Raw genomic sequence first — 12850 nt, 5'->3', positions numbered from 1 at the left:
TACAGGTACAGCAATCTGGATTTAGGAAACTAATAGAATGTTATGTTTTATTGCAAGAGGGATTGAATACGAAAGAGGAGACGTGTTTCATGTTTACAAGATATTGGTGAGACAACATCTGGACTACTGTGTGCAGTTTTGATCTCCTCATTTAAGGAAGGATGTAAATGCATCAGAAGCAGTTCAGGGAATATTTACTAGACTAATACCTGGAAGGGGAGGGCTGTCCTGTGAGAAAGGTTGGACAATCTAGACTTTTATCCACTGTACTTTTGAAGAGTAGGAGGCAACTTGATTGAAACATACAAGGTCCTGAAGGGTCTTGGCAGGATGGATGTGGAAAGGTTCTCTTGTCTGGCGGGAGAATCTAGAACTAGGAGTCAATGCTTAAAAATAAGGGGATGCCTATTTAAGACAGAGATGAGACAGTTTTTCTGAAGGTCATGAATATTTAGAACCCTTCCTCAAAAGGTGGTTGAAACAGCCCCTCAGAAAGGATAATAGGACTAGGGGGCACAGCCTCAAGATAAAGGGGGGGCGGTTTAGAACGGAGTTGAGGAGGAACTTCTTCACTTGAAGGGTGGTGAATCTCTGGAATTCTCTGCCCGTTGAAGTGGTGGAGGCTACCTCGCTAAATATTTTTAAGACGCGGGTTGATGGGTTTTTGATAAGAGAGGGGATTAAGGGTTATGGGAAGAGGGCGGGAATGTGGAACTGAGCCACGACAGATCAGCCATGATCTTATTGAATGGCGGGGCAGGCTCGAAGGGCTAGATGGCCTACTCCTCCTATTTCTTATGTTCTTATCTATGGTAGTCGTGATGTAGAGATGCTGGCATTGGACTGGGGTAAACACAGTAAGATGTCTCACAACACCAAGTTAAAGTCCAACCAGTTTATTTGATAGTAATCCCACAAGCTTTCAGAAATGGTGTTCCTTTGTCAGGTGTGTGGAAGGTTCTGATCAGAGAAGGGCACATAAAGTCACGCACAGTTTACAGAATACTGATTAGAATGTAAGTCTTTACAGCTAACCTGCTATTCAAGTCTTAAAAATGCAGGCAATGTGAGCGGAGATAACATTAGCATAGGTTAAAGAGATGTGTATTGCCTCCAGACAGGACAGTAAGTGAGATTCTACAAGCCCAGGCAAGTCATGGGGGTTACAGATAGCGCGACATGAACCCAGGATCCCAGTTGAGGCCATCCTCGTGTGCGGAACTTGGCTATCAGCCTCTGCTCAGCGGCTCTGCGCTGTCGTGTGTCGTGAAGGCCGCCTTGGAGAATGGTTACCCAAAGATCAGAGACCAAATGCCTGTGACTGCTGAAGTGTTCACCAACAGGAAGGGAACAGTCTTGCCTGGTGATTGTCAAGTGATGTTCGTTCATCCGTTGTCATTGTGTCTGCATGGTCTCCCCAATGTACCATGCTTCGGGACATCCTTTCCTGCAGCATATTTGGTAGGTAACGTTGGCCAAGTTGCAAGAGTATGTGCCGTGTACCTTGTGGATAGTGTTCTCACGTGAGATAATGTCATTCATGTCGATGATCCGGCATGTCTTGCAGAGGTTGCTGTGGCAGGGTTGTGTGGTGTTGTGGTCACTGTTCTCCTGAAGGCTGGGTTGTTTGTTGCGAACAATGGTCTGTTTGAGGTTGTGCGGCTGTCTGAAGGCAAGAAGTGGGTGTGTGGGGATGGCCCTAGCGAGATGTTTGCCTTTATCAATGATGTGTTGAAGACTCCGGAAAAGATATCGTAGCTTCTCCGCTCTGGGGAAGTACTGGACGACGAAGGGTACTCTGTCCACCGTGTCCCGTGTTCGTCTTCTGAGGAGGTTGATGCGGTTTTTTGCTCTGGCGCATCGGGACTGTCGATCGATGAGTTGAGCGCCATATCCTGTTCTTATGAGGGCATCTTTCAGTGTCTGGAGGTGTCTGTCGCAGTCCTCCACATCTAAGCAGATCCTGTGTATGTGGAGGGCTTGCCCGTAGGGGATGGCTTCTTTAACATGTTTAGCGTAGAAGCTGGAGAAGTGGAGCATTGTGAGGTTATCTGTAGGCTTGCGGTACGGTGAGGCGCTGAGGTGACAGTCCTTGATGAAGATGCATGTGTCCAAGAATGCCACCAATTTCTGGAGAATAGTCCGTGGTGTGTCTGATGGTGGGATGGAACTTGTTGATGTCATCATATAGTTGCTTCAGTGATTGTTCACCATGAGTCCAAAGGAAAAAAATGTCATTGATGTATCTACTGTATAGCATCAGTTGAAGGTCCCATGTGGTGAAGAAGTCTTGTTCTCGACCTGTGCGTGAAGATGTTGGCATATTGAGGTACGAATTTGTTCCCCATAGTTGTTCCGTGTGTCTGGATGAAAAACTGGTTGTTGAAGGTGAAGACATTGTGGTCCAGGATGAAGCAGATGAGTTGTAAAATTGCATCTGGAAACTGGTAGTTGTCAGCGTTGAGTACTGAGGCAGTTGCAGCAATGCCATCGTTGTGGGGGATGTTAGTATAGAGTGCTGAGACATCTGTTGTGACGAAGAGTGTCCCTGGTTCAACTGCTCCATGTGTGCCGAGTTTCCGTAGGAAATCCAGAGTGTCGTGACAAAAGCTGGGCGTTCTTTGTACAATGGGTTTCAGGATGCCCTCGACGTAGCCGGAGAGGTTCTCACACAGGGTCCCATTGCCCGATACGATGGGACGGCTGGGTGTGTTTGCCTTGTGTATCTTTGGGAGGCAGTAGAGATATCGAACATGGGGAGTACGTGGGATGAGAGCACGGAGGGTGCTCTGAAGGTCCGGGTCAAAGGTCTTGAGCAGAGTGTTGAGTTGATGGGTGTGTTGTTTGGTCGGATCTGTGGGTAACTGTCTGCAGTGTTCCTCACTGTTTAGTTGTCGGTAAACTTCTTTGCAGTAATCCGTTCTGTTCAGGATGACAGTGGCCCCTCCTTTGTCTGCTGGTTTGATGACAATGTTGCGATTGGTCTTGAGAGCATGGATGGCATTGCATTGTGCTTGGGTGATGCTCGGGGCTGTCTTGTGAGTGCGGTTGATGAATCTGGTGTTGACGCACCTCCTGATGGCTTGGGCACACGTGTCCAGTTGAGGGCAGCAGCCTCCACTCACATTGCCTGCAATCTTTAAGACTTGAATATCAGGTTAGCTGTAAAGACTTGCATTCTAATCAGTATTCTGTAAACTGTGTGTGACATTATATGCCCTTCTCTGATCAGAACCTTCCACACACCTGACGAAGGAACACCGATTTCCGAAAGCTTGTGGGCTTACTATCAAATAAACTCGTTGGACTTTCACCTGATGTTGTGAGACTATTTACGATCAAGAATCTACCCAGCTCTGCCCAAAAAATATTCAAAGGCATAAAAGGTTATTGGGGATAGGTAGGAATGTGGACTTGAGATTACAATCAGCCATCATCATTTTATTTTGTTAACAAGTTGATTCACCCTGATAATATGCTGCGTACACCATAAAAGGATTGATTTGAGCAGTCAGGCAGTCGTGGGCAAAAAACTATTTCAAATGGGGGGAAGCTACTTTAGGGGTGGGGTGCTTTGTAGATTATGGGTAAGCAACCCCCTCCCCCGCCCCCTGAGACTGTACCCCCATTTTCCTACCCACCTGCTCAACTAAACCTGCTTCCCTAAAAATGCCCAAGGCCCTGGACTTAGTTGGCTCCAGAATGCATGGGAAACCTCTTGGGCCAGCTTGCAGAGCCTACAGTACTCATTAATGTGCTAATTGGATACGCCAGCAGAACCACCTCGCCAGAGAGGGCTGAAGCCCTACACTGCCCCAATTCAGCCTGCCTGAGCTTACTATAGCTCTAGGTGCCATGGTCTCTAATTGCATCACCTGTGCCATTCACAGACAGGAGTCGAAAGAGTCATTTATACTCTCCTTTTTACCACCTCCATGCATACTTTGGGCATGTATTGGTATCGACCTTATAGAATTCACATGGAAAGCACTTCTCGTAGTAATGGACAAATATTCTTGCTGGACAAAGGTGCAAAATCTACACGGCTCGCCTCTGCAGCTTTCATAACCTCTTGGAAGCAGATGTTTTCCAGATATAGCATCCCATAAATTGTCATCTTTGACAATAGGCAACAATTTGCCAATGATTGTTTATGGAATCATAGTCCCTCCAGTACAAAAGGAGGCTATTCAGACCATTGAGCCTGCATCCACAACAATCCTCCTATCCCTGTAACCCCACATATTTACCCTACTAATCCCCCCTGAAACGCAGGTGAGTTTAGCATGACCTATCAGCCTAACTCGCACATCTTTAGACTGTGGGAGGAAACTGGAGCATATGAAGCAAACCTATGCAGACATGGGGAAAATGTGCAAACTCCACACAGACAGTGATCCAAGCTGGGAATCAGACCCGGGTCTCTACCGCTGTGAGGCAGCAGTGCTAACCACTGTGCCAACCTAGTTTCCGATCCCTAGCAGCATTGCATAGACTTGTCGATATTCGGAGTTTGCCACCACGCAATCAGTCCAATCAAGCGGTTGTATGAAGTCTATGTACCATAAAAAATCTGTTCAGGAAAAATATACTTTATTAGGCCTACAGAACTGTTTTGTCCCATGTGAACTTTTGATGGGCTGAGCTTGGAATCCAACTGCTTTTCCTTCCCCGTAAGTTAGGACCAAATGTTATGTTGGATGACCACGGCCAGACCAGGAAGAAAGCAGCAAAGCAAGTCAAGCTCACAACCTTCCCACTCTTGAAAGGGGAGAGATGGTGTGCATCAAAGACTAGCAGTGAGAAGGTACAGTATAGAGAAGTTAAAACAACCAGAACTGTATCTGTTTCAAATGCAAACAGGCATAATCCGAAGGAACAGGAGTGCTTTGTTTTTTGTGTACAGGAAACCATTAGCAGAATGGGTTTCATACCCTGATCCTCTGTCACACCCACAGAACCACAAATGAGAGAAACAAGAAATGACAGCCCTCACAGAATGAATTGGAGCAAAAAGAACCTTCATTATGATAAAAGGAACTCTGCACTCATTCAGGGATGATGTGGTCAGACTGGTGTTGTCAGACTTTTTACCTCATTCAGGGAGACAGGAGAAACCACCAAGGAAACTCCCTTTAAAAGCAGAGAGAGGGAGGAACAGAGGGTTCTGTGTATAACAGTTATGGGAATTAAAAACTTGGAGTGGTGTAGATTAAAGGATTAACTCTGATAATATCTGCTGAGCATTTGTTTAAGGCGCTGTCATATTGATGACAATTACTGAGGAAAAATTGTAGCTATCTCCTGAAGTTATGTTACCTTGTATATAGTTACATGATGAGGAGCTTTGAAGAAAAGACCATTGCTTCCAGCAATACCTCTTCCAGAGCAAGAAATCTAATGTGTCCTGACATAATCCAACAACAAAGTTACCATCCAGCACCATAAACCACAAACAGTAACCTTGCCCCCATCTACTACATCACCAATACACCTGCCCCCTCTATTTTGATCACCAACAGCCAGTAAGAGGAACTGCTCCACCTCTTTCTCATTAAAATTAAGACCACCCTTCAGTTGCATCTTATCTCGTGCACCTCCTACCACAGTTCCTCTGTTTATCGATCCAAACACTTCTCAAGAGTTCCTCCACCCTAGTTCCCAACCCACAATTTTCTTCCCCATCTCCCATGTCTTCTCTGAGCTCATCTTGCTTCTTGCTCATTTGACCCAATAAAACACTGACCACTCTTCTTCCCTTCCGGTTCCCATGCTAACAAGCCTTTAACATCATCTTGAAAACCCAAATTATTGAAGATGCTGAGACTCTAGAAACAAAAGATTCCCAAAGTATGCAACAGATCAGGTGACATGTGCGCAGGCAAGAAGGGAGGGTTAACATTTAAGGTTGTTGATCTTTTATCAGCGTTGCCAGCATTTTGTCTTTTTATCCTATCTCCAACTTCCATTTTGTCTTTAAATCTTTGAACAATGTATTGTTGTTTTCCAAATTTGTATCCATTCTCCTGTTCATGTTTGAATCATTGCAATAATTTTTCCATCTTTATCATAGCACTGAAATGGCTTGAATCAAAGTTGCTTGGTATTCTCTGTGATTAACCACATTGACTTGCCTCAGCCTTTACCATAATTGACCACACAACCGTCTTCCTATACCTCTTCTCTATTGTCCAGATAAATGTTATTGCGCTTGGTAAAGCTGAGCAAAGATTTGCTTTTTTTTTTACCATTCTCAAACCATTACCTCTGGCAATCTGCAAAGGATATACATTTCAGCTTTTCATCTGTCTCATCAGTATGCTGCCCTTTAGAAACCTCATTCAGAGTTAAGCAGTCAGGTTCCACATGTATGCTGATATCCAGCTCTATCCCTCTACCAACTAACTGGACCCCTCCTATGTTTATTATGCAGTCCTTCAGAACTCTGTGTTCCTCTTGCTTGAGTCTTTAACTCAGACCTTATCCCTTTGCCCATTGGTTGGTATGCCTTTCCATTTAAGATTTTTGCTTTGAATTCTCTGCTGAAACTCCATGATTCTCAACTTGCCCCTCAGGCACGTCACCTCTTCATCCACATTTTTTGCATCTCTTCCAATAATTTCCTCTTTGGCTATGCATCTAATTGTGCCTATTAATGTATCTGTGAAATGTCTTGGGATGTTTTTCTATGATGCTATAAAATGCAAGTTGTGGTTAAGGTGCAGAATTTTTTGGCTGTTTAATGTTTATATTTTTATGAAGTATTCTTAAATCTTTTTTTGTTTGGTAACAGTTTGGGGGCTTAAGAAATTGGTCCTACGTTTTGGATTAATGAACTTTGCAGAGAGATATATAAGTAACTATTGGAAGATTCTATCGACTTTTGTTAAAGAAAGACAGGATGCTCTGGCTCCTCGACCAATCCGAGGACTTGGAAGAATTATTGTAAAAGCTGACAGCAAGGTATGTTTTATAGATCATAATCTTTGAACTAAACCATTTCATATGTTTAACATAATGTATATAACATTTATACATGTAACATTAATGAGCTCTTGTTAAATATTTACTACTGATTTCTCTTTCCAGCGTGTCCAATGCCTCTACAGAGGGACACGGAATTCATTAATGAGTTGATTTATCACTTCACCAGATATTGTCCAATTTGTAATCATATTGAATATTAAAATATATTTTTATTATTTGTGTAATGTTAACTTGAATATTCAGGAGTGTTAGGAAGGGAAATGTTCTGCATTCAAGGGGCTGGTCCCAAAAACTAATGCCTTTTTTTCATCACTGCCTCAAAGATTTATCTGTCTCAAATCTTTCCTATCTATAGCCCATCCACAAGTTCACTACTTTATGAAGTAGTTCAATTTAAACTAATTGTGCACCTTCCCTCTATTAAACTCCTGAATAGTGTCCTCCTCTTGCTCTAAGGTAAATACCTTTTTGATCTTTAACTCTACGCACAGCCTGGATGCTGTCAGCTACGGACATCCTTAATTGCTCTTTTCTGAATGACCTCTATAATCTGGATATTCTTACTGTAATACAGCCCCTAATATTAGGCCAAACCTGTACATCGTACAAATTCTTCATCTGTGAGATTTGTGCTCTAATTGCTGACTACCATTTTCCCTGAGCCTTTCTGTTGTTTTGTGTCCTGTAGCTTTGAACCGTTTAGGCTTTATTATCAATATTTTTCCTTTTGTAATCCCACCACCTTGTATTTATCCACATTAAATGCTATTTGCTATTCATCAGTCACTTTCCAAATCAATGCAGTTGCCCTGTATTCATTTTGCTCACTCCACGTTGTCTCATATCCATTCCATTAACATTTTTGTGTCCATCTAGGTTCCCAAATCTTTGACTAATCCTTAACAGTAATAGCAATAAGAACGGAAAATGCTAGAAATACTCAGCACATCAGGCAGCATCTGTGAAAAGAGAGGTAACATTCCAGATTGATGATAGTCAGAATTCTTTTCAGTGCATCTCAGAAGCTTGCCTTCTATTCAATGTTGTTCTGCTTGTGTGACATAGTATCAGAAGCTTTGCTGAAATCTAAATGCATCATGTAACAGAATTTCCAATGTCAAAAAGGTGTGTCTTTGAGCTTTCTTGAATTTGTTAGGTCAAATCTCTTTCGCACAAGTCCAAATTGACTTAATTATGCCACAGCTTTATGACATACAGTAAATGTAGCATACTTCGGAGGAACAGTTGACCTGGGTCTGTGGTTCCTAAAGCTTTCCATCCCTTGGCATTTTCTTGCTTTTTCTCTGAGCCCATTTTAGACAAATTTATAGACAAGTAATACCTACACCATATTATGTGACTGTTAGGTTGGTTAAGAACTTCCAGACCTTGCTTTGCCATGTAGCATTTATAATGTTTTTATCCACATATTTCATATTTGCCCTGTGAGATGCTTCTGAAAACTTTATACAAAGCAGATATTAAGTTCACTGGTTTGTAGTTTCCCCAGGTTATTCCTAATCCTATTTGAGTTTGAAATGTTATATTATTTCTGATCCTCAGGCAAAACTCTCTTCTCTAATTATTACCTCAAAAATAGCAGTGACCTTGGTGCGGTAGGAATAGGTTACACCTGCTTTGGCTTTTAACCTAAACTACCTTTGTTACCTTATGTGAATTTTTTTATTTTAGTAACTCTCCAATTCTTGTCTTTTTCCAAAAGCTGTGGCATTGGCTTAATAAGCAGGTAATTAGCAGGTTGATATTTTAGATCCAACACTTGCTGCTTCAATTTGTGTTCACTGATTTAAGCATGGATTGTGTAGTCTTCAAAATTTATTGGACTTAACTCATTTTTCAGTCTTTGCAGCAAGATTTCTGAGTATACTTAAAAGAAATGTATTTCAACTGTGGGAAGTCAGATTTAAATGTATGCATTTCCATCAGAAAATATTGAAAATAGTAACAAATTTTAAGATAAAGTATTAATACCCTGAATTATTTTGAAATTTGTATGATTGGCACACTTGTGTTCATATATTTTTCCTATTATCGTGCGTAACCATTTAAAAGTGTTCTGCTTGTGCTCTGTTAAGTTTCCAATATTCTATTTTGCACATTGCTTGAAAATTGGGATAAATGTTTAAGATCTGATTCTTTAAGACTTTTAAATCGCTTTATATTAGATAAAAAGGTCTGTTGCTGCCAAGCAAGGCATATTAACATAACTAATTGCAACTCACTAACTGGTAGCTGCAGACTTGCCATAAATTCATAAAATCTCACTGCTGTGCCCCTGAAGTAATGTTTTAGTTTATCAGCTGCCTATATATTTGAACGTAATCCTGAGTCAATGATTTAGTTGAAGGGGAATAACAGTTGTCTTGCTAAGCAAATTGGTTTGATAATTTTGAACTTCTACAGCTTATGCCAATTTTGATTTTGTTTTCTGCCTGCATTGTTGAAGTGCATGAATTTGAATAACTTTTTGGACTGTTAGTTCACATTTGTTCCTTGCATTCTAGCAGCCCAAAATGGTGTCGGTTTGGTTTGTTTTGTTAATGATACTGAGACTGTGAATGTGCATAAAGAAACTTGTGCTATTTAAGAAAAAAATAAAAACTGTTGTATGTGTAGTGAAAAAATATTATAAATTTATATCTATCCCATGGAGTGGAATGTGAAGGGGGTATGGTGGGAGGGACCTTTTTTTATTGTACATTCAGAACACCTTGTCAGCAAATTTGTTTATTTGCTTTGTTACAAATACTGCCTTACCATTACCTGATTTTGACATAGGATAGACACAGATTTGTCTGGCTAATTTAATTGCACTTGACTATCATGGCTATCTCAGTGACATGACTATCCCAAGTTCTCTATCTAAACATTAGAAGTCTTGGTGAACAAAAAAAACTTGAAAATTGAAGATCTTCAATATGGACAATAAAGAACAATTTTATTAAATGAACCATAAGATACATGGATAAAATGTTTTCGGATGAATAAAAATCCTCCTTTACTTGTCTCTTTCCCCCTCTCACAAGAACTAAAACTACATACAATTGTATTTTTAAAAAAGTTGAATTGGAATAGACAGCAATTAAAATAGCTATTATTTCCTAGGTAGACAGGTACTTTTTGTATATAATCAGCATCTCCAAATTTTCCATTCCATAATTTGTTTAATTCATTTTTGAGCAGGTGTGGAAGCTGATGCAATAATTGGCTTGTGTTTGTCACTGTCTATTTGAAGGTAGAAAGCAGTATGATGGAAGTTGGAACTGTAGGTCCATACTGACAATGGTGCAATTTATTTTTGAGTATTTTTAAAAATGTATCCTGAAAATCCTCCTTTTAATGCCATGAATGCTCCTTACAAAGCAATTGTTAGTTGCAGTTACAAAAAACATGCTTTACTGATGGTTATATTGGGGAACAGGTTCTGATATGAATGATGAGTAATTTAGTAGTGTTATTTTGTGTTTATGTATTAAAGATGTTGAAGATACTAGGTAGGGATATGGGGTAACAGTGGTTAAATAGAACTGAGTTACAGATCAGCTGTGAACTCGCTGAATGGTGGAACAGGATTAAAAAGTTGAGTGCTCTGCCCCTTTTCCTGTGTTCCTAGTCCTATTAGTAGCTTATCAATAGAAATCTTGCCCAAGATTGTTCCAAAAAATTCTAAGTGCTGAATTCACGTAAAGACCGGAGTAACTCCCTCTTTTTTTTAAGCAGGATTTCCAAAATGAATGTCCCACACTCTGTGCATCAGAGTGTGCCTTGCAGAGATTGACTCTGAAAATTTGGTATAGGGCCTGTTCCCGCTAGAGAGGCTGGCAGCATAGTGCTAAGCATGCCACTGTGCATGCACTAATCTTCCATAACAGTGTCTGTGTGTCTATTTTAATGCTAGGAGTGTTGTGAACAAAGTGGATGAGCTTAGAGCATGGATTGCTGCTTGGAAATGTGATGTGGTGGCCATTACAGAGACTTGGATGACTCAGGGACAGGACATGATACTTCAAGTGCTGGGTTTCAGATGTTTCAGGAGGAATGGGGAGGGAGGCAAAAGAGGTGGGGGAGTGGCACTGTTGATCAGGGATAGTGTCACGGCTGTAGAGAAGGTGGACGCTGTGGAGGGACTGTCTACGGAGTCTCTGTGGGTGGAAGTGCGGAACAGGAAGGGGTCAATAACTTTACTGGGTGTTTTCTATAGGCCGCCCAATAGTAACAGGGATGTTGAGGAGCAGATAGGGAAACAGATCTTGAAGAGATGTAGTAATAACAGAGTTGTCATGATGGGAGACTTTAATTTCTCAAATATTGATTGGGGTATCCCTAGGGTAAGGGGTTTGGATGGGGAGGACTTTGTTAGGTGTGTTCAGGAGGGTTTCCTGACACGGTATGTGGATAAGACTACAAAAGGAGAGGCTGTACTTGATCTGGCATTGGGTAATGAACCTGGACACGTGTCAGATCTCTCAGTGGGAGAGCATTTTGGGGATAGTGATCATAACTCTATCTCCTTTACACTAGCATTGGAGAGGGATAGGATCAGGCAAGCTAGGAAAGTGTTTATCTGGAGTAAGGGGAAATATGAAGACATCAGGCAGGAAATTAGAGGCATAAATTGAAAGGAGGTATTCTCGGAGAAATGTATCGAAGTAAGGTGGCAGATTTTCAAGGAATGTTTGTCTGGTGTTCTGCACGACAACATTCCGATGAGACAGGGAAGTTTTGTTAGGTTACAGGAACCGTGGTACACGAAAGTTGTAATGAATCTAGTCAAAAAAAAAGTGTACAAAAGGTTCAGGGAGCTAGGTAATGTTAGGGATCTAGAGGAGTATACGGCTTGTAGGAAGGAACTTAAGGAAATTAGGAGAATCAGAAGGGGTCATGAGAAGGCCTTGGCAGGTAAGATTAAGGAAAACCCTAAGGCGTTCTACAAGTGTGTGAAGAGCAGAAGAATGAGATGTGAAGGAATAGGATCTATAAAATGTGACGGTGGGAAAGTTTGTATAGAGCCGGTAGAAATAGCAGAGGTGCTTAATGAATACTTTACTTTGGTATTCACGGTGGAAAAGCATCTTGGTGGTTGTAGTGCAGGCTTGCGGTGGACTGAAAAGCTTGAGTATGTGGACATTAAGAAAGAGGATGTGTTGGAGCTTTTGAATAGCATCAAGATAGATAAGTTGCCAGGACTAGATGGGATGTATCCCAGGTTACTGTGGGAGGAGAGGGGAGAGATTGCAGAGCCTCTGGCAATAATCTTTGCATCATCGATGGAGATGGGAGAGGTTCCGGACGATTGGAGGATTGTGGGTATGGTTCCTATATTCGAGAAAGGGAGTAGAGATAGCCCAGGAAATTATCGACCAGTGAGTCTAACCTCAGTGGTTGGTAAGTTGATGGAGAAGATCCTGAGAGACAGGATTTATGAACATTTAGAGAAGTATAGTATGATCAAAAGTAGTCAGCACGACTTTGTCAAAGGCAGATCATGCCTTACAAGCCTGTTCAGTTTTTTGAAGATGTGACTAAACACATTGACAAAGGAAGACCGGTAGATGTCCATATAAACTACTTCAGCAAGGCGTTTGATAATGTCTTCCATGCAAGACTTAGGGGGCATGGAATCCAAGGGTACATTGCTTTGTAGATCCAGAACTAGCTTGCCCGCAGAAGGCAGAGAGTGGTTGTAGATGGATCTTTCACTGCATGAAGGTCAGTCACCAGTGGAGTGCCCCAGGGATCTGTTCTGGGACCCTTGCTGTGTGTGATTTTTATAAATGACCTGGATGAGGAAGTGGAGGAATGGGTTGGTAAGTTTGCCGATGACATGAAGGTTGGAGGTGTT

The 12850-nt window shown here is 41.6% G+C and overlaps 1 protein-coding gene across 5 annotated transcripts in view; it reads left to right on the top strand.

Annotated features, from left to right (window-relative positions):
* The window catches only part of tmem245 (transmembrane protein 245), a 152869-nt gene that overhangs the window by 48874 nt on the left and 91145 nt on the right, over window positions 1-12850 (top strand). For 4 of the 5 annotated variants that reach the window (XR_013889059.1, XR_013889058.1, XM_080208623.1 and 1 more), the window contains 2 exons: window positions 6794-6963; window positions 8711-8734. Coding sequence is in view for 3 of the 5 variants with exons in the window: in XM_080208623.1 (XP_080064749.1) it covers window positions 6794-6963; window positions 8711-8734 (194 nt within the window). In the remaining 2 variants the exon portion in view is untranslated. The remainder of the gene's footprint in view (window positions 1-6793; window positions 6964-8710; window positions 8735-12850) is intronic. The other variant, XM_080208614.1, reaches the window with a different exon arrangement.

The sequence above is a fragment of the Carcharhinus amblyrhynchos genome, chromosome 2 (genome assembly GCF_965287045.1).
Source record: "Carcharhinus amblyrhynchos chromosome 2, sCarAmb.v2.hapA, whole genome shotgun sequence".
Lineage (NCBI taxonomy): Eukaryota > Metazoa > Chordata > Chondrichthyes > Carcharhiniformes > Carcharhinidae > Carcharhinus > Carcharhinus amblyrhynchos.
Note: the sequence above shows the minus strand (reverse complement) of the source record. Positions and strands in the feature narration are given on the sequence as shown.